The 25,268-nt window shown below is 33.3% G+C and overlaps 13 protein-coding genes across 13 annotated transcripts; 9 read left to right on the top strand and 4 right to left on the bottom strand. All coding sequences in view use genetic code 12, as the record gives it.

Annotated features, from left to right (window-relative positions):
• Positions 1 to 13: 13 nt before the first annotated feature.
• On the bottom strand, positions 14 to 784 carry CTRG_00359 (uncharacterized protein; the record flags this gene model as incomplete). Its single annotated transcript, XM_002545532.1, has 1 exon — positions 14 to 784. One exon carries the CDS (start codon positions 782 to 784, stop codon positions 14 to 16), a length of 771 nt encoding a protein of 256 aa, XP_002545578.1.
• A 179-nt stretch (positions 785 to 963) lies between these two features.
• Positions 964 to 2,061, bottom strand: CTRG_00358 (uncharacterized protein; the record flags this gene model as incomplete). The annotated part of the gene is made up of 1 exon (XM_002545531.1): positions 964 to 2,061. The coding sequence occupies one exon, from the start codon at positions 2,059 to 2,061 to the stop codon at positions 964 to 966; it is 1,098 nt and encodes a 365-aa protein (XP_002545577.1).
• Positions 2,062 to 2,309: 248 nt separating this feature from the next.
• On the top strand, positions 2,310 to 3,614 carry CTRG_00357 (uncharacterized protein; the record flags this gene model as incomplete). The annotated part of the gene is made up of 1 exon (XM_002545530.1): positions 2,310 to 3,614. One exon carries the CDS (start codon positions 2,310 to 2,312, stop codon positions 3,612 to 3,614), a length of 1,305 nt encoding a protein of 434 aa, XP_002545576.1.
• Positions 3,615 to 5,053: 1,439 nt separating this feature from the next.
• TPO4 (Tpo4p) lies at positions 5,054 to 7,237 on the top strand (the record flags this gene model as incomplete). Its single annotated transcript, XM_002545529.1, has 1 exon — positions 5,054 to 7,237. One exon carries the CDS (start codon positions 5,054 to 5,056, stop codon positions 7,235 to 7,237), a length of 2,184 nt encoding a protein of 727 aa, XP_002545575.1.
• Positions 7,238 to 7,411: 174 nt separating this feature from the next.
• Positions 7,412 to 9,097, bottom strand: CTRG_00355 (pyridoxal phosphate-dependent aminotransferase; the record flags this gene model as incomplete). The annotated part of the gene is made up of 1 exon (XM_002545528.1): positions 7,412 to 9,097. One exon carries the CDS (start codon positions 9,095 to 9,097, stop codon positions 7,412 to 7,414), a length of 1,686 nt encoding a protein of 561 aa, XP_002545574.1.
• Positions 9,098 to 9,794: 697 nt separating this feature from the next.
• Positions 9,795 to 10,655, top strand: IMP4 (snoRNA-binding rRNA-processing protein; the record flags this gene model as incomplete). The annotated part of the gene is made up of 1 exon (XM_002545527.1): positions 9,795 to 10,655. The coding sequence occupies one exon, from the start codon at positions 9,795 to 9,797 to the stop codon at positions 10,653 to 10,655; it is 861 nt and encodes a 286-aa protein (XP_002545573.1).
• A 95-nt stretch (positions 10,656 to 10,750) lies between these two features.
• Positions 10,751 to 14,044, bottom strand: TRK1 (Trk1p; the record flags this gene model as incomplete). The annotated part of the gene is made up of 1 exon (XM_002545526.1): positions 10,751 to 14,044. One exon carries the CDS (start codon positions 14,042 to 14,044, stop codon positions 10,751 to 10,753), a length of 3,294 nt encoding a protein of 1,097 aa, XP_002545572.1.
• Positions 14,045 to 17,317: 3,273 nt separating this feature from the next.
• On the top strand, positions 17,318 to 18,274 carry CTRG_00352 (uncharacterized protein; the record flags this gene model as incomplete). The annotated part of the gene is made up of 1 exon (XM_002545525.1): positions 17,318 to 18,274. The coding sequence occupies one exon, from the start codon at positions 17,318 to 17,320 to the stop codon at positions 18,272 to 18,274; it is 957 nt and encodes a 318-aa protein (XP_002545571.1).
• A 2,068-nt stretch (positions 18,275 to 20,342) lies between these two features.
• Positions 20,343 to 21,017, top strand: CTRG_00350 (uncharacterized protein; the record flags this gene model as incomplete). The annotated part of the gene is made up of 1 exon (XM_002545524.1): positions 20,343 to 21,017. One exon carries the CDS (start codon positions 20,343 to 20,345, stop codon positions 21,015 to 21,017), a length of 675 nt encoding a protein of 224 aa, XP_002545570.1.
• Positions 20,449 to 21,009, top strand: CTRG_00351 (uncharacterized protein; the record flags this gene model as incomplete). The annotated part of the gene is made up of 1 exon (XM_002545523.1): positions 20,449 to 21,009. One exon carries the CDS (start codon positions 20,449 to 20,451, stop codon positions 21,007 to 21,009), a length of 561 nt encoding a protein of 186 aa, XP_002545569.1.
• A 944-nt stretch (positions 21,018 to 21,961) lies between the features above and the next one.
• On the top strand, positions 21,962 to 22,564 carry CTRG_00349 (uncharacterized protein; the record flags this gene model as incomplete). Its single annotated transcript, XM_002545522.1, has 1 exon — positions 21,962 to 22,564. One exon carries the CDS (start codon positions 21,962 to 21,964, stop codon positions 22,562 to 22,564), a length of 603 nt encoding a protein of 200 aa, XP_002545568.1.
• A 505-nt stretch (positions 22,565 to 23,069) lies between these two features.
• Positions 23,070 to 23,645, top strand: CTRG_00348 (uncharacterized protein; the record flags this gene model as incomplete). Its single annotated transcript, XM_002545521.1, has 1 exon — positions 23,070 to 23,645. The coding sequence occupies one exon, from the start codon at positions 23,070 to 23,072 to the stop codon at positions 23,643 to 23,645; it is 576 nt and encodes a 191-aa protein (XP_002545567.1).
• Positions 23,646 to 24,000: 355 nt separating this feature from the next.
• On the top strand, positions 24,001 to 24,999 carry CTRG_00347 (uncharacterized protein; the record flags this gene model as incomplete). Its single annotated transcript, XM_002545520.1, has 1 exon — positions 24,001 to 24,999. One exon carries the CDS (start codon positions 24,001 to 24,003, stop codon positions 24,997 to 24,999), a length of 999 nt encoding a protein of 332 aa, XP_002545566.1.
• Between the last annotated feature and the right edge of the window lie 269 nt (positions 25,000 to 25,268).

Raw genomic sequence — 25,268 nt, 5'->3', positions numbered from 1 at the left:
TACAAATGATAATTTATTTAAGAATACTCTTTTCAGCTGTTTTAAATGCTTCGGTTAATTTATCGAGATAAGTCTTGTGTAAATTTTCCAATTTTTTCAATAATTGATGTTGAGCATCACTTATTTTACTATGTTTCAATTGACTTTGAAATTTGTGTCTAACTTCACCTCTCACAGAATTCAATGAATTAGTCTTGTGATTATTCTTATAACTTTCATAAATCTCTTTCAATTGTTTAGCATTTTCTTGTTTAGTTTCTGAGGTTATTGTAGGAATAGGTACTTTAACTTGAAATTTATTTGTTGGATCAACAGTACCACTCATATTTAAACCTGATCCAATAATAGAATTAATTACATGTTTACCATATGAAGCATCAAATAAATTAATTATGAAATTACGTCCTTTAACAGAAGTTTGAGCTACTGAAGTAAATGGAACCAATTCTTCTTGTCCATGACTACCAATATTAACTTCTAAATTATCAAAAATTTTAGGATTAAGTTTACCTAATTTAATATCAGTAGCTGCTTTATTAAATTTACTTAAAACAGTCTCAAAATTTTTAGTAACATGATCAAAATCAATAGTTACTTCTTGTTCTTCAATATCTTCATTAACATCTTCTTGTTGCTTGCTATTCTTTTTGGCTTTCTTTTTGGCAAGATTTATAGAAGTTGAATGGAAATTACTTGATGGAATGATAATTGAAGGAGATGCAATTCTAATAATTGTTAATCTAGGTAAAAGATTTCTTTGCTGTTTTAAAACTGATCTAAACATGTCTACTGGTCGAAGTAATTGGTTATGAAGAATGGAAGCAAAAAAAAAAAAAAAAAAAACATAAAAGAAAGTTAAATCTCAAAAGGTTGAAAAATTTTGAGTCGTTCTCATTGGAACAAAAAAAAAAGAAGAAAATTAAGGACGGATTTGTATTTGAATATTGGCACGGCTTAATTATATCATTCTTTATCTATACAAGTTTCATTGATGATGGAGATACAGTTATTAGCTTCTCTTCCGATATCACCACCTTCTTTAACAAATGCATTTAAATTCTTAATCAAGAGTGGTTTGAATACATCATTCATGATTTTCTTTCTGGTATCCAAATCTTCTGTTGAGATTGAATTTAGATCCAACATTGAAATGCCATCTGTATTATGAAGATCACTTTTAAACTCATTCACAAACAACTTCAATGGTTGGTATGGTTGAATTGTATTGTTGAGCAAATATCTATAACTTTGAGGATGTATACTAACTTCCATTTGAAGTTCTCCTGAATCCTTACCGTCATCATATTGTAAAGACTTCAGTAAGAATTTATTCAAGTTTTGTAAATGACCAACTCTTGCTATCTTAGATCCTGCATTCATGGCATTTAAACTTAAATTCGTTATAGCAACACTTTTCAGAGCAGAATCTTGTTCATTTAAACTCCATCCCATCAATACAAAATAATTTCTCATCACTTTAACAAAATATGAATTAAGTAAGTTACCATGACTATTTTCAACCACTATTTTTAAGAAATGAGTACTAGTAGTTCTGATATTTGGTACGATATGACTCATGGCAGATAAAATGAACAAAATCATTGAACGTAAATGTAAATCTATCAATCCTGGTTGCTTGGCCGCAATAGCTGAGATCAATTCCATTAACGCCTTCCGTACATCTTTGTCTTCATCAAGAATTAACGGGAGAATACTAGTCATGATATTCTTATAATATGACGGATTGGCAGGTAAATGAGTTTGTAAATATAACAAAACTTCCTTTCTAGTATTTGGGGAATGATGTTTAGTCAAAGATAATTGATGATTTAAAGCAGCTAAAGATACTTTATCTGAACCAGATGATGATGTAGATGTTCCTGATGAACCAGATGATTTTGATTTGACGTTTGATGCAATTGACTGATTTGGTAATGATATTGTTTTTGCTTTAAATGAAGTATCAGTATAGTTGTCTGGTTTCTGCGCAGTTTTACCAACCTTTAATTTAGCCTTAACAAAGTCCTTTTGTTTTTCCTTCTTCTTACGTTTTGAACCCATTCTGGTACTATAGTCTTTCGTGTAGTTTGATGATTAAGAGATGAGCTTCTTGATAATTTTATCTGCTGCAGCTTTTTTATTTTTTTTCTTTTTTTCCTTCTTCCTGTGCTCGGTTGCACGATTCACACGAAATCTCGCGAAGCACTTGCCAAATATGTAAAAAAAAAAAAATTGAAATTGAAACCAGTACACGATAATCACTGATATGTTCTACATTTTTGCCCCTGGGTATTTAATACTTGAATTAAATGGTATATAATAGATTTGGAGGGACTACTGATTTCGATGCAGGAGCACTACTACTGTCATTGTCATTGGATGATGGGCCTATAAATCTGACAGGTTTACAAGTTGAAGAAGTCTACGATGATGATGTTGGATACATCGATGATCCAATGGATATTGATAACACCGAGGATATAATAAGTCATAGTGATAGCGTGAACGATATAACCATGGACATAGATGAATTTTCCACACATGATTCGTTGGAAAATCAAATCAAAAATCTGTCTGACGATGAAACAAACAATGAAGATGGTTTACTTTCATTATTGTCACCTACAATGCTAGGGGCAAAACTAGCTATCAAAAAACCTTTATTATTGATGCCACCACCTCAAGACGTGTCTGGACATACTACTACTGAAATCAGAAACGAATCCTCGGATATTGACTATGAATTTGATACAAGTCTTTATGAACCTATTAAAACTGAAGGTATTTTAACGCAAAGAACAAACAGTTCATCTTTCCAAAGTACAAATATCAACTCATTCTTGTCTGACAGGTCATCAGGAACACCATTGTACCATAGGGATAATCACAATGAACAATTCATGGATAGACAACAACCTGTTACAATTCACAACCATCATCACCATTACTACTATTACAACAATAATAATAATGGAGGTAATGAATCAACGTCACAAATGGATGCACTTTTAGAAGAGAAGAAACAATTACAGATAGAACAATACAAACAACAGATTGAACAACATCAACAGTATTTGGAACAATACAAGAGAAGTAATCATCTTGAACTTCCTTCACCATGGCAAAGGAATATTTCTCCGATGGAAAGACTTCCTTATATGTTGATGTCTTATCTTCAATTGATAATCAATTTTGTTGCTTCCTTGTATGCTATATACCTTTTCTACTACTTATTTAGAACTATCAGTATGGATATAAAATCCAAGATATCACAACAACAAACAAATTTAATGATCAGTATTGAAGCATGCCGTCGGTCGTATTATCAGAATGGATGTGACGATCCTGAAAATTTGGTGCCTTTATTGGTTTCGAAATGTCAAAAGTTTGAACGATGTATGAAACAAGATCCAAATAAATTAAGTAATGTATCGCTTATGAGTGCTGAGATCATTGGTATGATTATTAATTCTTTGATTGAACCTTTGAGTTTAAAATTTTATATCTTTGTTCTTGGATTGGGATTGGTTATTTTCGGATGTAACTTTACCTTTGGGTATATTCGAGCCAAAGCATATTATGGTATTGATGCCAGGTCAAGTCATATAGATTGATTCCATAATCAAGATGTGTATAGGTTTGATGACAAATATACTTCCGAGATGTCCTTGTTATTTATATATAGCTGACTATCTCCATGAGTCTTAACAATGGGATTGATCGTAACCAAGTGATAGGGCCGGACTTGCGAAGATGCCAAACGTCTTCTCTTTGTGTAACATCAGGTGTATTAACTCCGAAGTATGAATAATTTTTGCTGAGTCCTACAACGTTGGCAAGTTTAACCATATCACTACTTTCTCCAGATGTCTGTTATCTTGGCATCCCAAGTACAATTGACAAATCAATCTTAAACCTCCACTATTTCATAATAAACCTACAGAATCTCTAAATCCCCGGTCCGAATAAAACGTGAATTCTAAACCACGTAATCTAAAAATAATAATAAAAAAAAAAAAAAAAATGCACTAAAGCACCATCTTTGCATATGCTAACATATTATACGGATAATAATAAATGTGAACAAGTGAATACGGAACTAGCATTTCCTTCATGTGAAAATGTACAAAACAGACTTTAAGAAACGGCTGGTAAACTGGAAGCGAGAGAGAGGAATGTAGAACAGATAAAAATGTAAGAACACAATTCTCATTCCTGTTTTGCTTTGGTCAAAAACCACTCACGACAACGACCCTAGTAATTTTGTGACTAGCATTATCATTGACTATTAGACATGCAGTAAAGCTGATCTGTTTTTGTTTCTTTTTTTTATTTGCATTATTTTCGTTTTTGGTTAAAGAATGAAAAATTTTTTTTATTTTCCTTCGTATCAACGTTGATGTTGATTATTAAGGAACACAAACCTATAGTGGCCTCAAAATCACGTTATGCACCCACTCCATAAACATCAACACACACACACACACACACACACGGAGACTACCAACTATCATGAAACCTTAGTTTCTCATCCATTCCTGGCCCCTGAATTTGCTCTTTCATAACTTGGCAGGGCAATCAAGGAAAGTGGAGAATTATGGTTGCGATTTACTTTTACTTTACTAAGCTTGAACTCTCTGTCATTTATCACCCATCGGAATTAAATACTGGCCTTATATCCTTGTTGTTGTTTTGTGTCATCTCTGTTTATGTGCTATCTCCGGCGAGAATTTTTTGGTGCAAAACAGAAAAAAGCAATAAAACAAACGCAAATCATATTTTTGGCATTTCTTCCATCTCCCATTCCCCGAATACGTCGTTGGTATAAATAAAATTTAATATCCAATTAAAACCAAAACAAGCATTTGTTTCGAATAAAAGTTTGGATATTATTTATTCTTTCTTTTATTATTAAAGCAATTCTCTTTTTTTTTTTTCTTTCAATTTTATTTTCCATTGCTATTCTACAAGAACTTTTGATACCTTGGTAAAGCTTAATTAAGAAAAACGACCAATTGAATACTCGAATAGAAGGAGATTGCACTCAATAATAATGGGATTTTTTGGTACTACTAAAGAAGAAGAAGCCCAACTTAGAGAAGCTGCTACTTCTGCAGGTTCCGATAGTGCTAATGATTCAAGACGTTCAATGTCATCAAACACTGATTTGTCTGCTTATGATACTGCTGAAGAATATGGATACGACGATGAAGATGAAGAAGTTGTTCCAACTCAACGTAACGTCGTCACTGATCAAGATGAAATAGTCCCAAAAGCTAATACTAATAATGATACCCCAGCTCCAAATATTGATATCAATGAAGATCATGACGATAGTACCGTACTTGCACATGAACCACATATTCCAACTTCTAAGGAAAATGATTCTAATTCCGATGATGAAAATAATGATTCTGACATTTCTAATCCACAAGAATTACATGGAGATCATTATGAGAACTTTGAAGATGAAGAAAATAGATTAAACAGAGAATTCACTATTGAGAGAATAAGAACCCATAGATCCATTGAAGAAATGGCTGAGGAAGAAATTGAAGACGAAGAAGCTTCAATTCATCCTTCATTGCACCCTAGCAGAAAGCTTTCTAGAGTTCCAACTAATCGTGCTGATAAAGATAAGGTTTATACTCCTCAAGAATTACAATTTGATTCTCCTGATGATAAGGAAAATCCACATAACTGGCCACATTGGAAGAAATGGATGGTTACCTATACTGGTGCCGTTATGTGTCTTGTTTGTTCTTTAGGTTCTTCTATGTATACTGGTGGTATTCCAGAAATTATGGTTAGATTTGGTGCTTCCCAAGAATTGTGTCTTTCTGGTTTAACCTTTTATTTAATTGGTTTGGCTCTTGGTCCAACTTTAGCTGCTCCATTATCTGAAGTTTATGGTCGTAAACCAATTTATATATTTTCATTACCTATTGCTATGTTATTCACCATGGGTGTTGGTTTATCTAAAAACATTGGATCCATTTTAGTCTTGCGTTTCTTCTGTGGTTTCTTTTCTTCCCCAGCTTTATCTGTTGCCAGTGGTACTATTTCTGATGTTTGGGCCAATGATCCAGCTGATCAATCATTTGCCGTTGCTATTTTCTGTTTGTGTCCATTCTTGGGTCCTGTTTTAGGTCCAATTATCGGTGGATTTGCTTCTGAACATAAAAACTGGCAATGGTCTTCTGCTTGGATTTTATTGATGTTTTTTGGAGCTGTTTGGCCATTTACTATCATCTTACCAGAAACTTACAAGCCAGTTATCTTGACTAAGATTGCTCGTAAGAGAGGTTTACAAGTTGATGCTCCAAAATTAAATGTTGCTTTCCTTAAAAAAGTCGTTAGATACAATTTACTTCTTCCAATTAAATTGATCTATAGTGAACCAATTGTTTTCATTTTATCCCTTTACATTTCCTTCATTTTTGCTGTTTTGTTTGGATTCTTTGAAGCTTTCCCAGTTATTTTCAGAGGTGTTTACCATATGGATCTTGGTGTTTCTGGATTACCTTTTATTTCCGTTGGTATTGGTTTATTCCTTGGTGTTCTTTTGTATGTTATTTTGGATAAAGTTATATTTTTCCCAAAGAATCCAGATGGTACCCGTGGTAAACGTGACGAAAATGGTAATATTATTTGGGATCCACCTGAAAAGAAATTATTGGTTGGTAAAATTGGTGCTCCATGTTTACCAATTGCTTTATTCTGGTTAGGTTGGACTGGTAGAACTGAATCAGTTCATTGGATGGCACCAACTGCAAGTGGTGTTCCATTTGGATTTGGTTTAATTTTAATTTTCTTTTCTGTTGTCTTATATTTTGCCATGTCTTTCCCACCAATGTTTGTTGCTTCTGCCATTGCTGCTAATAATTTAATGAGATATATTATGGCTTCAGTTTTCCCACTTTTCACCGTTCAATGTTTTGAAAATTTGGGTATTGGTTGGGCTGGTTCACTTTTCGCTTTTATTTCATTGGCGATGGTTCCAGTTCCATTTATTTTTGGTCGTTATGGTCCAAAATTCAGAGAAAGAAGTCCATATGGTTATGTTGCCTTCTTTAAGAAAATGGCCCAAGAAAAAGCCATGAAAGAAGCCGCCGCCGCTGCTGCTGCTGCTAAAGAAAAGCAATCTCAAGATTCTGAAGTTGCATCTTCTGTTAGTGAAGAACTTCACGAAGAAGAACCTAAAGCACCAGAAAATGTTGTTGCCGATAAGGTTTAATCTCATGATATACACGACGTTGTTACGTTTTCCCACGTTATTGCATAATTCCTCCTTAATATTTTATAGACGTTTTCATTTAGAGTTCTACGTGTTTGATTTTTTTTAATGTAATATTTAATAATTTTCAATTTATTCTGATAAATTATATCGTGGCTTTTCGTTTGTTACAGTTTAGTTGCCAATCTCGTAAGGTAAGCAACCGAATCTATGTAATATACGTTCTATACCATCCATACCAGCTTCTAAATGATGTAATTCAGGACCATAACTGATTCTAACATAATGATACCAAATAATTTCTTCAATATGGGCTAAATTTTGTGGGTTAATCAAAAAGAAGAAACCAGGAACAACAATGACTTTTTCATGTAAACATTCATGGAAGAATCCCAAGGCATTACTCAATTTTCCAGGTAAATGGCTCAAATTTAACCACAAGTAAAAAGTTGAATTTGGAATTGTTTTTTGTGTAAATGGGAATCCCATCTTGGATAATCTACCAATGACATAATCACGCTTCATCTTGAAATGCATTTGTAAAGCTTTCATTTCTTGTTGTACTTTCAATGGTTGCAAAAATTCAACAGCAACGTGTTGCAATGGAGAATTTGACCCACCATCCAAATAAGAACCAGCAGAGGAAAGGGCATTTATATAGTCTTCGGGACCAACAACCCAACAAATTCTCCAACCAGGCAATCTAAAAGCTTTTGTCAAACCATTCAAAATCAAAACTGGATCTTGGTTTACATCTTCGACGTATTCAGCTGAACTGATTGAAGAACCAGTACATCCTTCATCATAATAATAATGAGAATAAAATTCATCCATGATAAGTAAACATTTTTCTCGACACATACGGTGTAATTCACGTAATTGATCTCTTGATAAACAATTACCAGTTGGATTTCTTGGATTAGAAGTCAAAAGCGCACCCATACCTCTAGCCAATTCATCCTTAACCAATTCCAAATGCATTTCAAAATTATCCATTTCTTTCAATGGGACAGGAATGGGAGAGAAATTTTTCATTGTTGCAATAAGTTCAGAATAAGCAGTGTAATCTGGAAGGAAAAAGGACAAATAAACATCACTGATTATACTAGCAATTCTAGTCAACCCGGCTCTACCACCTGGAACAATACAGACATTTTTGTAAGTATATTGAGATGTTTTTCCTTGACGGTATGTAACATTATAATAGTTGGCAACTGCTTCTCTAAGTTGCTTGATACCTGCAGTTGGAGCATATTCACGATAATCAACAGGCAAGTTGATTTGTTTAGGTCTTGGGAATGATCCTGGGATGGAGTCACCGTGTTCTGGAGCACCTTGACCTAAATTAGCCCAATCACCAACGTGTTCTGAATCATAACCATACTCCGAAGCTCTTTCGGTAGCCCATAACACACCAGTGGAAGATTGTTTGGTATTCAAAGCTGGCTTATATGTGTTTTCATCGAATCTTGGTTTTGGTAATGGGATTGGAGAACTTTCTCTACCATTTTCCAGCTTAGACAATTTTGAAATCAAGTGTTGTCTAAAATTGCTGTTTCTTAAATTTGGAGTAGCTTGAGGAGGTCTTCCTGGAATTTGTTGATAACTATCTCTTGCATGTTGAGGTTGTGGAGATTTCAAATTTGGATCATTATTAAAAGGATGATGAGGATTACTAGCACTTGGTGATGTTGGAATAGCTGCAATTGGAGTACCAGCCGTTGGGGTAGCTTGAATTGCTTCAAATAAAGATGATGCTGATCTTTTCAAAGCTGGTGGTAAAGTAGAACCTAATCTTTCGAATTCTAATAATGATTCCTGATCATTATCAGAGTCATCGTTAACTTGATGGTTAGACATATTCTGTAATAGCTAATGGTGAAGATGAAAAGTATGAATTAGCTTTTTTTTTTTCTTCTCTCTCTTCGCCGAACTTCTAAGCTGATGGAAGTAAATTCCTGGGGAGTTTGCTTTTTTTTTGGTAAGGGAGAAGAAAAAAAAGTGGTGAAAACTCAAACCATTGACGGTCCAACGGATACGACTCAACTTGTAATATACTCCCATAGTTGACCAAACCAGTGGGGGGAGTACGATCATTTATTGGTATTTAAACGTCACATTAGAAATAGAAGAGTATTAAACTAAACATCAAATGGTATGATCCCAATAAACGTATCTGTGGGGAACGTATACGTTTGGTTGGAATCACAAATCACAAATTATTATAGTATTCAATCTAAGCAGATATTATCCCCTCTATACTCTAATCAGCCCCTCACGGTTCACCTGAAGAACATTCTGCAATAGAAACTTAACCCATAGTTTAGTCTAGTGTCGGAATTCATGAGGTCGTGTACAGCACAAACCACCATCATCTCTGCGCAAGAAATTCTAAAAAAAAAAATATTTATAAAAAAAATTTCATGGAACTCATTATCAAAGTAGCATCTCTAACATATACTTTTAATTCCTATTCCCATTATATTATCATTACATTTGATATTTTATCATTATCATTTACACCTTCATTAACTAAATATAGCAAAATTCATACAGGATGATTAGAAAACAAGCCAGGGAAAGAAGAGAATATCTTTATAGAAAAGCTTTACAACTTCAAGAAGCATCACTAACTGAAAAAAGACAACAATTAAAAGCAGCATTAGCATCAGGTAAACCACTTTCTAAAGAACTTGCAGAAGATGAAAAATTACAAAAAGATTTTATTTATGATGAAAGTGTTCAAGATAATAATTTAGAAATTGATGATGAATATTCAGCATTATCAGGTATATCAGATCCAAAAGTTTTAATTACTACATCTCGTGATCCATCCGTTAAATTATTACAATTTCTGAAAGAAATTAAATTAATGTTTCCAAATAGTTTAAAATTAAATAGAGGTAATTATATTATGTCTGATTTAGTAAGTACTTGTAGTAGAGTACAAATTTCAGATATGATTTTATTACATGAACATAGAGGTGTTCCTTCAAGTTTAACAGTTAGTCATTTTCCTCATGGTCCAACTGCTATATTTACTTTACATAATGTTAAATTAAGACATGATTTACCTAATTTAGGTAATGTATCTGAATCTTATCCTCATTTAATTTTTGAAAATTTCAATACTCCTTTGGGTAAAAGAGTAGTTAAAATTTTACAACATTTATTCCCTCCAGGTGTTAAAAAAGATAGTTCAAGAGTTATAACTTTTGTTAATAATGATGATTATATATCTGTTAGACATCATGTTTATGTTAAAGCAAAGGATTCAGTGGAAATAAGTGAAGTTGGTCCAAGATTTGAAATGAGATTGTATGAAATTAGATTAGGTTTACCAGATAATAAGGATGCAGATGTTGAATGGCAATTAAGAAGATTTATAAGAACTGCTAATAGAAAGAATTATTTGTAAAACGAGGGATAATGTGAGATATAGCGATACTTAATACACGCAAAAACATATAATAAATAAAATGATTCATTTCGATCTTCATACTTTATATCTACTTACACATGACTAACAGTTGTAACAAGATAGCTTGGGTTCTCGCTAACCATTTGGCTTCTTTCTCCTGCCATCAGGTCTCTTGATCTACCGGACGATGAATCCTCGGAGTAAGTAGAATGTCTTCGACGTTTAATTCTACCTTCGATATTTGTAAGTACTCTGGTAATTAAGTTATTACCACCATCCATAGGACTACCACCAAATGTGGCAACTCTGCCTAATGTTGTGGTTCTCTCCATAGTGTGTTGTCTATTAATGGCGTGTTCTTCTTGTAATCTATCATGACGTCTCATATCTGCATCTGGAAGCATAATGGCACGATCAATAGCGTATGGCAAACCTCTATGTCTTCCTCTAATCATCATGGCAATAATCACCAACTTTGAAATAACATTGAATTTTGAACTAAATGAACAATCAGTGTCAGTGTACCCCAATGACATACCAACGGTACCATAAGCACTAATAACTTCAAACAATACGGCAAATATACTGAAACGTAAGTCTTGCTTCTGTAACTTACTACCTTCAGCAATACATATGATGAACAATCCAACACAGATATACCATAAATCATAAGACAATTGGTTTCTCAAATGTGAACCCACATAATTGGAAGGTCTATTTTCATCTACACTATCTCCACTGCCACCTTCATCCTTGGCATAAACGCCCAATGATTGCTCTTCATAGACGTTAGTTCTTCTCACGGAAATGGCAATCGGTAAGACGGAAATATACATCATCACCAAGTAACTCACTTGGGTAGCGGCATGTAATTGAGATAAATCCATAATACTGAATCCAGCTGTTCTGGTACAAAAAGCTTGGAATAACCCATTCAATACTCGGTATCCCCTATCGATACCATCAAATGAGTCATCATTTATATCCAAAATACAGAATACCACCAAATCAAATCCATTCAATACAACCAAGATGAAAAACAACCACCAAGTTGGAACACTAGGGAACAACAATGTAAAGCATCGACGAGGGTGGTCCAATAAGAATCCCAAGGACTCTTTGGTTAAACTCAATGGTCTAGAAAACTTAAACATCACCCAGATAATGAATCTCAAAATAATCGGGAACCCTGTATTACCAATCACAATTAAAAACGAACAAAGGATTTGCACAAACGCATTTGAGTTGAATGAAGACATGGAATCTGGAGTTAAAGTGAATCCTAAATCATTGAATGACGATTGCCCAGTAAACATAGCCCACCATGCAGGCGAGATCGCACTTTCACGTACAACTCGTCTATAATGAGGCATGCAATAAATCCAAATGAGTAAAGCTATACCGGGAAAAATTAAAAATCCAATGTAAAATACAACAATGATCTTGATTAACAATTTCACTGCTCGATATTCTATACCTCCCAATTCATCCTTTTGCTCTTCAGTCATTTTTATGAACGTCGAGTTTCTTCCAACAGTTGGTGCCCATGACAAATAATTACCACTCATGGTTCTTGACAAGTGTTGATATGAATCATTTGTGTCAACATTCTCAATGGAGTCATTATCAATCGATTGCGTTCTACTTCTCCTTGGTAAATTGAAACTAGGTGTTCTTCTTTTAGTAGGTCTTTTGCGTGGTGTTTTCCTGGTAGTCCTGTTGTCTGTGATATCCTCACTAAAATCATTACGAACATCTGGAATATCAAGTGTGTTGCTCCTCTTGACAAATTTCTTCCCACCAGTTGCATCTCTTGACGGAAGAACTAAATGTGACTGGGATTTAACAACCGGAGCACCGTCTTCTTCTTCATCGTCTTCATCTTCATCGTGATCATCATCATTATCATCGTCTTCCACATCCTCATCATCCTCTCCGTCAGTAACAGCGTGTTCATGGTCATTTCCATGGTATTCATTTGTCACTTGATTCTCCGAATCAATAGAAGCATCTTCTTCTTCTTCGTCCTCGTCATCAAAATCATCTTCGGTATCTGTATGGGCATTAAGAAGAGTTTTCCTTTTATTATTATTTGATAATGTTCTCCTTAATTTGTTAGTCCATGGATCAATACTCTTTCTCCTCTGATTTGCTATCCAACTTTTAGCTCTTGAAGGAGCATCTCTATTATGTGAAGGGTTCTTTTTCTTTTTTGTAAAAATTGGATTCTTTGAATCGGAATTTTCAATTTCATTAGGTGGTTTGATAATCAAAATATCGTCGTCATCATCGTCATCATCATCTTGGTTTTCATCATTATTATGATGGGTATGATGGAAAAAATTGTTATTGTTATGGCTGTAGTGATGATTACTATTCCTGCTTCCTGGACGTTCACCCAATTGAAAACTTATACTTGTTGGACTAAAAGGTCGTCTCTTACTTGGTGATTCAACATTTGAGAAATGAACCTCGTTTGATTCATTTTCTTGGTTTTTCTTATTTTGTTGCAACATATTGATTGAGCGATACATATCTTCGGGATCGATGGACTTTTTTCTTTTTGGATTAGGTAATGTACCAAATTTGATGGCTGAATCTGAGCGGACATGAGCAGGACGTACCGGTTCCTGAAAATGTATTCTTTCTGCTCCGTTAATTCCAGAATCACGGTTTTCATCTGTTTGTGTTATCAGTTCATTTTCAGTATCTGATGGTTCGCTATGATGTTCCACTCCATTGTTTTCTGGTATGAATGATGCTGTCAAATTATCTGAATTTTGTGTACTTGAAGATGGTGGTGTAGATGATAACCCCTTCTCTTCATCTTGCTCGTGTTCTTGTCGTCTTTGTTTGAACCCTAGTACTTGATTATTGAAAGTGTTTAATCTTGTGGAACTCATTGTTTCCTTGGTTGCCATTCTCGCTAGTGTTGCTGATTTTCTCATTCGATAATCCATCAATGACCTTTCTTTAATATTGTCAAAATGACGTTCGAAATAATATAATCTGACAAATAACAAAGATCCATGAATGAAAATTGGTGTTGTTAAACATGCTAGTAGGTATATGATAATTTGTTGGTAAAGTGATAAATCGCTAACATTGACAGGATTCAATCCTGCTTGTGTAGAAGCACCACTGGCAAAGAATAAAGCATCGATGTATGCTGTGGTTTTGACGGGGTAGATTAAAATTGAACCAATTATTACTAATGTTATGATGTAAAAATAATGCACGGCTCTGAAATTTGGTAAAAGGACTTTGGCATATGGATGTATTTTTGATGCCACATCGTGAATACCTTCTCTTAGATAGTATCCGAACCCATAATGAAATCGACTTCGTGTATGACGATTATACAACTCTTTTAATCTAGTGAACATGTGATTTAATATATTATCGTAATTCCATAAAGTCTGTATTTGTTGATAATGGTGAAATAAAAAAGAGTATGTGGGAGTAGTTTCTTATATGAACTGGCTTGAATTGATAACTGATTTTTTTTCTTGATTGTTTTAGAATAATAGAAGTTTATAAAGATCACAAATCTTAAAATACTACGCTTTAAATTTTAATACTGCCTCTTATGATCAGACTGATGTGGAGAAGTATAACCAAAAGTGATCCTTATCGTATGATAGTGCTGACAGTTGAATATAAGCAACTGTTATCTGAATGACCTTTGAAATTTCTTTCTGAAAAAAAAAAAAAATCCTCAAAAAATTACCAATGTCTGAGATGTGAGAGGGAACGGATATTTGTGTGTGTGTGTGTGTGTTTCAAAGGACTACATATTTTTTTTGCTTTGAAAATTTTACTTGCAATTACCTAAGCAGCAAAAAATAAAAAAAGGATCACTTGTTTCCATAGCTTGGTCAAAATTGTTTGAACAATCAATTACTCGCACGTGTACTACTTTATGACATATATTTTTCGTCATCTTTTCATCATTCCAGATTTTCACATCGTTTATCGCTAATCTGATCTCTTACATGCCGATATAAAAGTAAGACGATGATGATGAAATATTCAAGGGATGAAACAATATGATACCATTCCTCCCCTCACTTTTGATACCGATGTAATAGCTTTCGTCTGGTTGGAGGAAAATTTTTTTTTCAAGAATTTCATGGCTTTTGTTGTCGCTAGAAATCTCGTATTGAGAGGAACGTGAACACATAACGAAACAATGTGATATACATAATAACACCAAAACATGCACTATCACAACCTGTTCACGGCTCTAATACGGCAAAAGTACTTTTCTCGGTTCTTGTTTTGCCCCTTCATGGTTTGGCTTTTCGTGTAACAACTGGCAAAAGTAGTATTTTTGTGTCTGTGTCACGTGATGTAGATCATTATCATTAAATTGACAAGAAGAATGAATTTTCACGGACATGTAAGATAGTGTAATATATTTAGTAGATCCAGAAAATGATAGTTTTTTGCTTGGATTATTCTAACAAATTTTTCAGTTGTTATTTTTAATGCATTGCTAATTTGGTGTAATTAATGTTCCCACTTTGAGAGTATTCTTGTAGCCTATTACACACGAAACATGGTGTGAATAGTCGGGTTGAATCAATTGATCATATTCTTGTACTTGTGGAAGCAATCAAGTAGACGGTTCATACATAGTACAATATTTGTGATTTGATAGCGCGTGTAAGGCCTGGTACTGCTTTTTACAAAGATATTTTGGCAAAATTTGATTGATATTCAACAATAAAAAAAATCCTTATCACAAATAATTATAATAAACAGAAATAATCAGTTAATTATCTGAAGATACACTTATATTAGAAATAATTGTTTTATTACAGAAGCTTACCACTAAATGTATGAATGTATCGGAAGTACAGACAATATTTTTTTTGTATCTAAAAACCGCCATCGAAACCCGTAGACTTCAGATTAGCTACTGTGTTTGCCTTTGGCTTCAGTTGAACTGTAGTGGCTAATACTCAGTATATCAGTGCTATACAGCAAGAACCAAGTAAATTACAGAATGTGTGAGTGTTTCTAAAAAGTAAACTCGGAAAACAAATAGGAGTTGAATTATTCACGTTGATGTTAAACGGCAACGTCATGAGAGTTCATGTATGTGATGGAATTCAAACTCAACTACTACTGGAACTATAAAACTTTAACGAGATGTTGATTCCTCATAGACTGAGGTGAAATCTTTTATGTTTTTGAGTCTTTTACGTCCCTTGGATTCATAACCAGCATTATTTCATTGGTGGAATGGATCATAACATACCAGGATTCCAAAGTAATCGAATCAACTACTGTTTGTGGAAGTCACTTTAGTTGATACAGATAAGAAGAATTTCAAGCTTACTAAGTTTGGCACTTTGGGTCTTTAATAAAAAATTTTCCTTTTCTTCCAATTGTCATTCATTTATCGGATTTAACTAAAGAGTAAGGACCGTTAGAAGTCCGAAACATACACAATAAAATTTACGCCGAACTTTCCAGCAACACATCTGTTTAATCTGGGATGATGATGATGATGATGATGACGAAACGATATACGTTGGATTTAGTGATTACAAAGCACCGTTAGAATCAAAGCCAACCATCGAAAATTCCTGGCTTAATTGATGCTTAAGTGGTAAACAGAATAAGAATATGGCGGGGACTAGTAAGGGCGCAATTGCTGGCTACAGAAATTCCCGCAGGGGAGGCATTTGCGCAAAATTTCTTTTACTACAACCAGTAAAAAAAAAAAAAAAAAACAGAAAGAAATCCTCGAGAAAGATTTTCTGGTTGTTCGGTTTTTCCGTTGGGGAAACAGAAAGGAAGTTGAATTTTTTTTATGAGGTGATTAATGCTTAAATTGATGATCATTGTTTGTTATTGAGTTTCCAATAATAACCTTGCTATGGTATCTTTCTTTTATTTTCATTTTAGTTGTTTCTTTTGAGTTGCATTAATGATCTCATCGAAAATCATTTGTCATTACGGGCTCTCTTTATTATTCTCTCATAGCAATGCATAGAACGACGTTATATCTCCGAGTTTCCTTAAATTACTTGCATGATGTTAATTGTCTACACCATGATGTACATTGTATTCACCAATAGAATCATAGTTAATTGCGACTGTTTGTATGAACCAGCAATATACACTGCAAAGCTACCTGGCATCAAACCATAGGAACAATGTCTATGACCTCATCGTTCCAAATTTTTTTTCCTTCTTCTTCCCCATCACCTGTGTATTGCAAAGATCTAAAAAAGAAATGAAAATTAACCCGCAAAAAAAAGCGCCGCTAAAAAAAAGCCCCCCAAAAAATCATCTACCAAATACAAATACAAAGCAAAGCTAAATTTAGAAGTTTATCATCAAACAGAATACAAAACTGAAATTCTAATTAATTAAGCTTGCTTGTATGTGAAATGACAAGCATAAGAAAACATAAACATAAGACAACAATAAAAATAGAATAAAGTATTTTAATTCACCAAAAAAGAAAATCCAAATGTTCCTTGGTGTAAAATAATATTTAAACAAGTCTATTTCCTCTTCTTAACCCCCCTTCTTGTTTCTTTTAATATTATTATTCTTAGCAATATTGCTTTTCACTTTATCCCATCACCAAACATTTATTTCACTCGCTTTTAGTTTTAATTTTAAAGATTATTTACAATATGAAATTCTTATCAATTGCTTCTCTTTTAACTTTATCTTCATCTGCCTTAGCTGCTATTAGACAAGTCCAATTGTTTGCTCAATCAGATAACGAAGAAATCAACACTTTTGGTCTTTCTTCTATTCATGAGGGTGCTGGTATTAACTATTTCTTTTTAGCTGCCCCAGGTACTGCTCAAACTTTACAATTTGATGATGAAACCAATAATATTTTTGCTGAATTGGGTTCTACTCCACCAGCCAGACAATATTTTGTTATTTCTGGAAATATTCTTCAACTCAGTGTTGCTGGTGAACCATTGAATGTTCAAATTGCTGATGATGGTTTGGTTTCTTTCCCAGGTTCTGAATCTATTGCTGCTGCTAAAAACATTAACGATCCTTACAGATACTCTGAAGAACAATTTGCTGTTGTTACTAATGGTGCTGAAGGATCAATTCCATTCAAGATTGTTGCAAAATTCGTTGATGAAAAACCAAAAGAAACTGAAAGTTCTTCTGCTATTACCATCCCAGAAAGTTCATCTGTTGTTCCAACTCCAGAAAGTTCATCTATTGTTACAACTGAAGAAACTACTATTGTTCCACCATCCGAAGAAACAGCTGCTTACAACAACAAGACTACCGTTACTGTTTACACCACTTACTGCCCAGAATCAACTACTTTGACTCTTACTGTTTGTGATAAGAAATGTAAACCAACCGAAATTCCAACTTCCGGTTCTGTCAGCATTCCAGATGTTCTCATTCTGACTACTACTGAAACTAAGACTACTTTACAAACTATCACTAAAGCTCCAGTTCCAACTTCTGCTCCAGTTACTAGTATCCACCATAACTCTACTTCCACCTTTTTCACTCCAGTTGCTACTGTCACTTCATATGAGGGTGCTGGTAATATGATCACCGGCTCCTTTGCTATTGGTGTCGCTGCTATTGTTGGTATGATTTTGTAATCATAGAGATTTACGAAACGTATCCTCCAAGTTGGGAGAATGACATCTATTAGGTTATTATTTATCGTAGCTTTTTCTACTTCATGTTTTTATTCGGATTCATAGGGATTATTATTGTTGTTCAGTTTTCTTTTATTAAGTTAGTTTATTTTAGGTTATGTTCTATATATTTGTTTTTTATTAATGATTAAAAGTTTTATCATGTATGTTTAATGGAGTCTATTTTTATCTTCCAATTGTTGGATTGACGTAGATCAAACTCGCCACACCTTAAAACCAAAAAGTGTGGAGAAATGGACAAAAATATTGAGGTACACACGTATCCATTCGAGCCGATCGTACATGAATGAAGAGGGTCAACATTTAGATGAAGGGATGTGTTTTAATTATCTATGCATTGGTGTAATGTCAGCGGTTTAACTTTTTTTATCCACACACGGCGATTTCCTCGTTCGCATTATTGGTTAAAATGGTGTGGTTATATCCCATCCACTCATAACCTTAACATATTTAGAAATAAAGCAAGCGTGACTCAACACTTTCCACCAATAACCCCACCAGTGACACGTTTATTCTTACTAATTTAGTTTATTGCTCCTGAAATTTTCCATCATTTTTTTTTAAGGTTTTCTTTTCTTGCTGAACAATAAAGAGATACTGTATGAGCTGTAGCCAGACGATTAAAAGACCTGTTCCTTGTTTACGTTTCTATTGTTCTTCTGTTTTAATAAGAAAATAGTAACATGTTGCAATGGCCATAAAGGTTTTGAGCCAATTACTAATAATCACTGTAATAATAAATAATAATACTTTAATAATAGTAATAATAATAGTAATAATAATAATAAAAACTGTGGTGGAGATACTGCTGGTGTTAAAGAGGTAGTGGTGGTGGCGGCTGTTATAGATTACATGTCGTATGCTTGCTTCATTAGTTAGCAGTATGTCAGTACGAATTGAAGAGGAAATCGCGCAATTTGAAATAACTGCATGGCACCTTCCTCTTTCTCTCCCTCTCTCTCTCCCTCCGACATTGTGGTTGTTCTTATGACGTCAGGAATAACTCGTACTACACGAACTGTGAAAAATTATAATGCGTGTCAATTATTATTTTCATTTTCATTTGCATGGTTTTGTTTTGATTTTGTTGGTTTTTGTAATTTTGTATCCACTTTTCTTCCCACCCCCCCCAAATGTGTCGTTTTCTTTTCTGTTCTTCGTATAATTTCAACTTGAACAATCAAAGCCATTATTCTCCTTATTCTATGTCTCTTAAACTATTAGAATAAGCCTCATAAATAAGATGTCTCAATCATTCTACCATTAAAGTTAAACACACTTTTAAAGAACCTCACTTGGGATGGACAAACATTCATCCTTCACGTCTTATTATTGTAAAAGGGTTAAAAATAGCATCAGTGGTTTTATTTTCATTTATTTATTTATTATTACTGAATTTGGGTGTGCTATGGTTATGAAGAAGAGGTTACTGACTTGCCAAGTAGAATCCTTTGTGTAAGAAATTATTGAGTAATTCATTATTTCTCATTCTTCATGTTTCATTGTGTGTTTTTTTTTTTTTAATTCACGCACGAAAATGTCACCCACTTTTTGTTTTAAGATTTTCTTCCAGCGAATAACTGCTAATTATTCTTTTATTTGACTTTTTGTATTTTCCCTACGCTGCATGATTGTTCAAAACTCGGCATTAAAGGGAGAGATGAATTATCCATTTTCATGCACAAAAGTTCTGTTTCTGTATTATGGTTGTTGAACAAAATTATAAAATAGCGCATTTTATTTGTTTTACATGTTCGCTTTTATGGTACTAAATATAGACACACAAAGTGACCAAGTAATCGTTATAACATGCATTAAGACTTTTTGTTTCTTTTTTTTTTTATTTATTTATTTTGGTTGGTCGGTTGGTTTTTACTTTTCAATAGAACCGTATATAAACCAGATGATATTCCTTCTTGAAGTTGTACTTCTTTTCTATTTCTTTTAATTTTTCTTTTTCTTCATTCTATAATCTACTTTTTATACCCACATATACATATAATCAAAAATGAAATTCTTATTCTCCGTTGCTTCTATCTTGGCTTTAACTCCATCCGCTTTGGCTGCCGTTAGAAAAGTTCAATTATTTGCTGAATCTGACAACTCTGAAGTCAATGATTTCGGTATTTCTTCTGTCCACGAAGGTGCTGGCATCAACTACTTGTTCTTGGCTGCTCCAAATGTTGCTGAAACTGTCAACTATGATGACTCCAAATACATTTTGTACATTGAATCTTCTGTTGGTGAACAACCTTTCAGTGTTTCTGAAGGTCCAGGTTTCTTACAATTCGGTCAATCTTCCATCAGAGTCGACATTGCTGAAGATGGTACCGTCAGCTTCGATGGTAGTGACTCAGTTGTCGCTGCTAAGAACGTCAATGACCCATACAACAGATCTGAACAAGATTACTTCTTGGTTACTCAAGGTGGTGATGATGCTATCCCAGTTAAGATCGTTGCTAAATTCGTCGATTCTGAAGAAGCTTCTTCTGCTGAAGAAGAACAACCATCTGCTACTGAAGAAGAACAAGAACCATCTACTACTGAAGAAGCTCCAGCTTCATCTTCTGTTACTGAAGAAACCACCCCAGCCATTGTCTCTTCTTACGAAGGTGCTGCTAATGTTGTTGCTGCTGGTTCTTACGTTGCCGCTGCTGCTGCCGTTGCTGGTTTGATTTTCTAAATCAGTTATTGAGTATACCTTTTAGTTCTTTCTAATTTAATTTTTTGACAAAATTAGTATATAAAATATAAAATAAATGACGTACACTACTGTGATGGTTTAACTATTTCAATTTATCCGTTTTAACTCCTTGTAATTTTACCCTACTCCCTTTCGTTGTAGATTAAGGTAAGACTTTGGGGTATGTAATTAAAAGGTGCATCCCTGCATTTGAAATTTGCATAATTGAGGTGTAAACACAAGAATATCGTCTCATTTCAAGATTCCTACTACAGATCCGTGATGCATTATTATTATTATTATTTTCATTTTTGTTTTTGCAATTTTCACGCAGACATAATATTTTTAGTAAATAAGGGGGAAACAGAATTTATGTACGGTGGATTAAATTTATATATGGTCGTGTCGAATAAAAAGAAGATTCTCATGTTGAGTCGTGTGGTTGACTACCAAAAGATTGAATACCAGAAGTAGATAGTAAGGGAAGAATAAACTTCGTGTCGTGCCTTACAAACTTCATGTAACTTAAGCTACTATAATACTTGTTTATTAAAGCTATTCAATCATGATCCTTGTTACTGTTGGCAATGAAAGAAGTAATTAGTGAAGACAGTTATGTATGTTATATGAGAAGAGGAAAATTACTACAAATAAAGCAAAGAGTTTACCGATATGTAAATTGATACTGTTGAAGGAAGTAGTTAACCAATTCGGTAGAATGAAGAAATAACAGTGAATTAAATATTATGTAGAGTTAAATACGCACATGCATCCCAGATAGTAACCATAATTATCAGTTAAAGTTTTTAACCCACAATTTATACGGCTTCTCCTCCAGATAGTTTATCGACTTGAAGATAAAAGTCTTTATTAACAAGTTTAGTTTCTCCTTATCTTGAACAAAAAAAAATTGTTGCGTTGTTTTAGCATATATATTGAAGATCATGAAATACCTTTGTATGTTCACATTTGTTTCAATTGCTGTTGCAACTGTCTCCATTATCACATTGCTGATTAAATCAGATTATACCAAAGTAAACAACTATCATATTAACTCCAATCATGATGATCCAATAACGAGTCATTTATATGTAACAAACAACCAAGATATCCAATATTTACAGTATGATTCAGAAACAGGAATTATCTATAGAACAATCGAAACAAATTCAGAACCGTTGGTTCTTCGATTAACTATTGATGGTAGCGGAGTCTATAAATTAAAACAAACTGACTATCCACTACTAGTGAGTATTTCAGATGATGGGAAACTTGAATTTGATGGAGATGAATATATTTATATTGCAAAAAATCATAATCATCCTTATGAACAATTTCAAAATGAATATATTTTAACAAACTTATTACTTGATGCAACAAAATTAGTTGATATTTATGTTGAATTTATAAATCAAAATTTGGACAATAATAACATGCTGGTCATTTATAATATGTTTGAAAGTTATATTTTAGGGTTAGCAACGTTGATTTCATTACCGTTAATTACAATATTTGAAAAGTTGACTTGGATTGCTCTGGTTTATTGATTATCCTTCTTGGAGATGGCAGAGACGAAGATTTATAATTCTCTTTAAGATAGCTCGAACATTAAGAAATTCGTGTATTAATACATTAGATGGATCGAATCTCTCTTTGAATACTCTGAAACAATTTTCAATATATAATTAAAACTTAGAAATGATGACGATGCAAAAACTAATCATCCCTCCCTTTTCCTTGATAAGTTTACTACATGGACATAATATACATGAAAAAAACCCCGTTGAGAATGTTAGATTTACGAGATCTCAAGATAAAAAGAAATCTATTTTTGGACAATTATTGCAATTCTACCATCCCTGTGAATATTTTCCCGATTATGTAAACGAAGAAACTAAACTCTAAGCCTGTCAAAGTTCTAGAACTATTTATTTATAGAAAACATCACATATCAAATGAAAGATAAATGTAGATTTTACAATATAAAAGAAGCCCATTTTATCGGAAGTCTTTAGTAGATATTTATTTTCCATTTTCCTTAAAAGTATCGACATGAAATTCTATACTATTTTACCATTTATTGCTGCTGTTTTAGCTACTGTTTCAAATCTTACTTTATATGTTAAATCCAATGATAAAGGAATTCACAATAAGGTAGTTAATTCCATTCATGAAGGAGCAGCAGTTAATTATCTTTTTTTGAGTAATTCAACTCAAAAATTCCAATATAATTCAACAGCTAAGTCACTTTATGCAATTGTTGAAATTGGAGGTGGTCCAGAACCTTTTTATTTTGGTACTTTCGAAGATAAAAATTATCAGGTTATAGCTGGTTTAGAAGATGAAGCTCTCGGTGTTGAAATTGCGGATAATGGGGAACTTCAATTTGATGGTGATGTTTATGCTGCTAAGAACATTAAAGATCCTTATGACTACTCAACTGAAGATTACTTTTTAATTGATCATGAAACTAATGGTTCAATTCCTGTAAAACTTTATGCAAAATTTAGTAACAAAAATACAACAAAAGCTAATTCATCTATAAGTATTACTACCAAGAATGATGGTTCTTCAATTGGAAATAGCATTGCTGTGATTATTGCTGCTTTCTTTGCCATGACCTTCTAAATAGATTATTAGATGATTAAGATATTTTGATTAACATTATTAATAGATATCTATGATGATGAAGAATATTATATTCTGTCATTGACAATCTCGTATTTTCAGAATACCTGTGAATCCGAATACCGGTTTATTGTTTTATAACGAACAATGCGGCTATACCACCGAGGTCACGTTTTGAACGGCGTTTTTTTTTTTTTTTTTTGTATTTACGAGGGGTGACAATTTTTTTTAAACAAAACCGCCTTATATATATAAGAAAAAACCAGTAATGCTATCCCCCAAGATCAACCATCTCGATTTATCTGTTTCTTTGATGATACATTGAATCAATCAATCAATCAATCAATCAATAGAAATGAAATCAGATACACCACCTGAATATACTAATAGATCATCAGATAATTATGAAGATGAATTTCCCCCAGAGTTTTCAACCCTTGAACAACATGAATTGCCAGAATATTTTCAAACTACTAAAAATCCAGGATGGACAATTATTATAAATAATCGATTTTGGTTAGATGGATTTCGAATATTTGTTTCATTAGATGCAGCTTATAAATTTTCAGTGTTCAAAAAAAATAAAACTCCTGAAATTATTGATCTTCAAGAACAAGGATTTGGTGTACCTATACTCAAAGCAATTACACCAAATGTACCATTCACTAATAAGTTTCTAACATTTAGAAGATATGTACCTACTAATCTACATCCATTTGATATTGATAAAGATTATTATGAGTATTGTGTCGTGAAGAAAACCATTCATGTGGGTTATGATACATTTATTTTTGAGTTTAAACCTGATCCGAATGTACGCAAATCGGATTTCACGATCACAATGTTTTCTCATAGCCAATTACCTATAAATGATTATATATACAAAGGGAATAAACATCGATGGGTAGATGAAACTCATGGGAAAGGTTTTCGAAAAAGATGGAGTATGAAATTTGGATTCAAACATACTATTTTACGTTCGGATCAACTTTCATTAACTGATAATTGGGATGGTAAAGGTGATAAATTAAATAAAACAATTAATAAAAACCCTTACCTTGAAGGATATCTAAAGAAAATGTTCTCTGTATCTGCAAGATTACCCAAACATGAATATTATGGAAATTTATGTTCAGATACATTAGGAGAAACAGAACAATTTTTTAAAACGGGATACGCAGAATTAAAAATTGACGATATAGCCAACCCTAATTCAAATGTTAATTATGAAACTATATTTTCTTTGACAGAAGATCATTTGGTAACTATTTGTATAGCAACTGTGTTGAAGAGACAAAAGGATATTGAAGAAGACAGGAAAAGATCTTCAAGTGGTGGTGGTGGAGGTGGTTAACAGGTGTTATTGCTCAACAATTATCAATGATAACTCAATAGATATTATTACCCCCCTATTTGTTGAATTTTATTTTCTCTACAACATACGGCAGAGAGACTCATCTTATGTTCTTCTTATTCTGCGAGGTTTAATCATGTCTAAGAAGATTTGTGCATTTACGGAGATTGCAACTAAAAAAAAATTTAAAATCGCGGTGTTATGTACCAATTTGGTAATATTTGATTTTCGTATTGGGCTATCCTAGATATGAATAGTCACGAACTTGC

Source organism: Candida tropicalis, assembly GCF_000006335.3.
Source record: "Candida tropicalis MYA-3404 genomic scaffold supercont3.1, whole genome shotgun sequence".
In the NCBI taxonomy this organism is placed as follows: domain Eukaryota; kingdom Fungi; phylum Ascomycota; class Pichiomycetes; order Serinales; family Debaryomycetaceae; genus Candida; species Candida tropicalis.
Note: the sequence above shows the minus strand (reverse complement) of the source record. Positions and strands in the feature narration are given on the sequence as shown.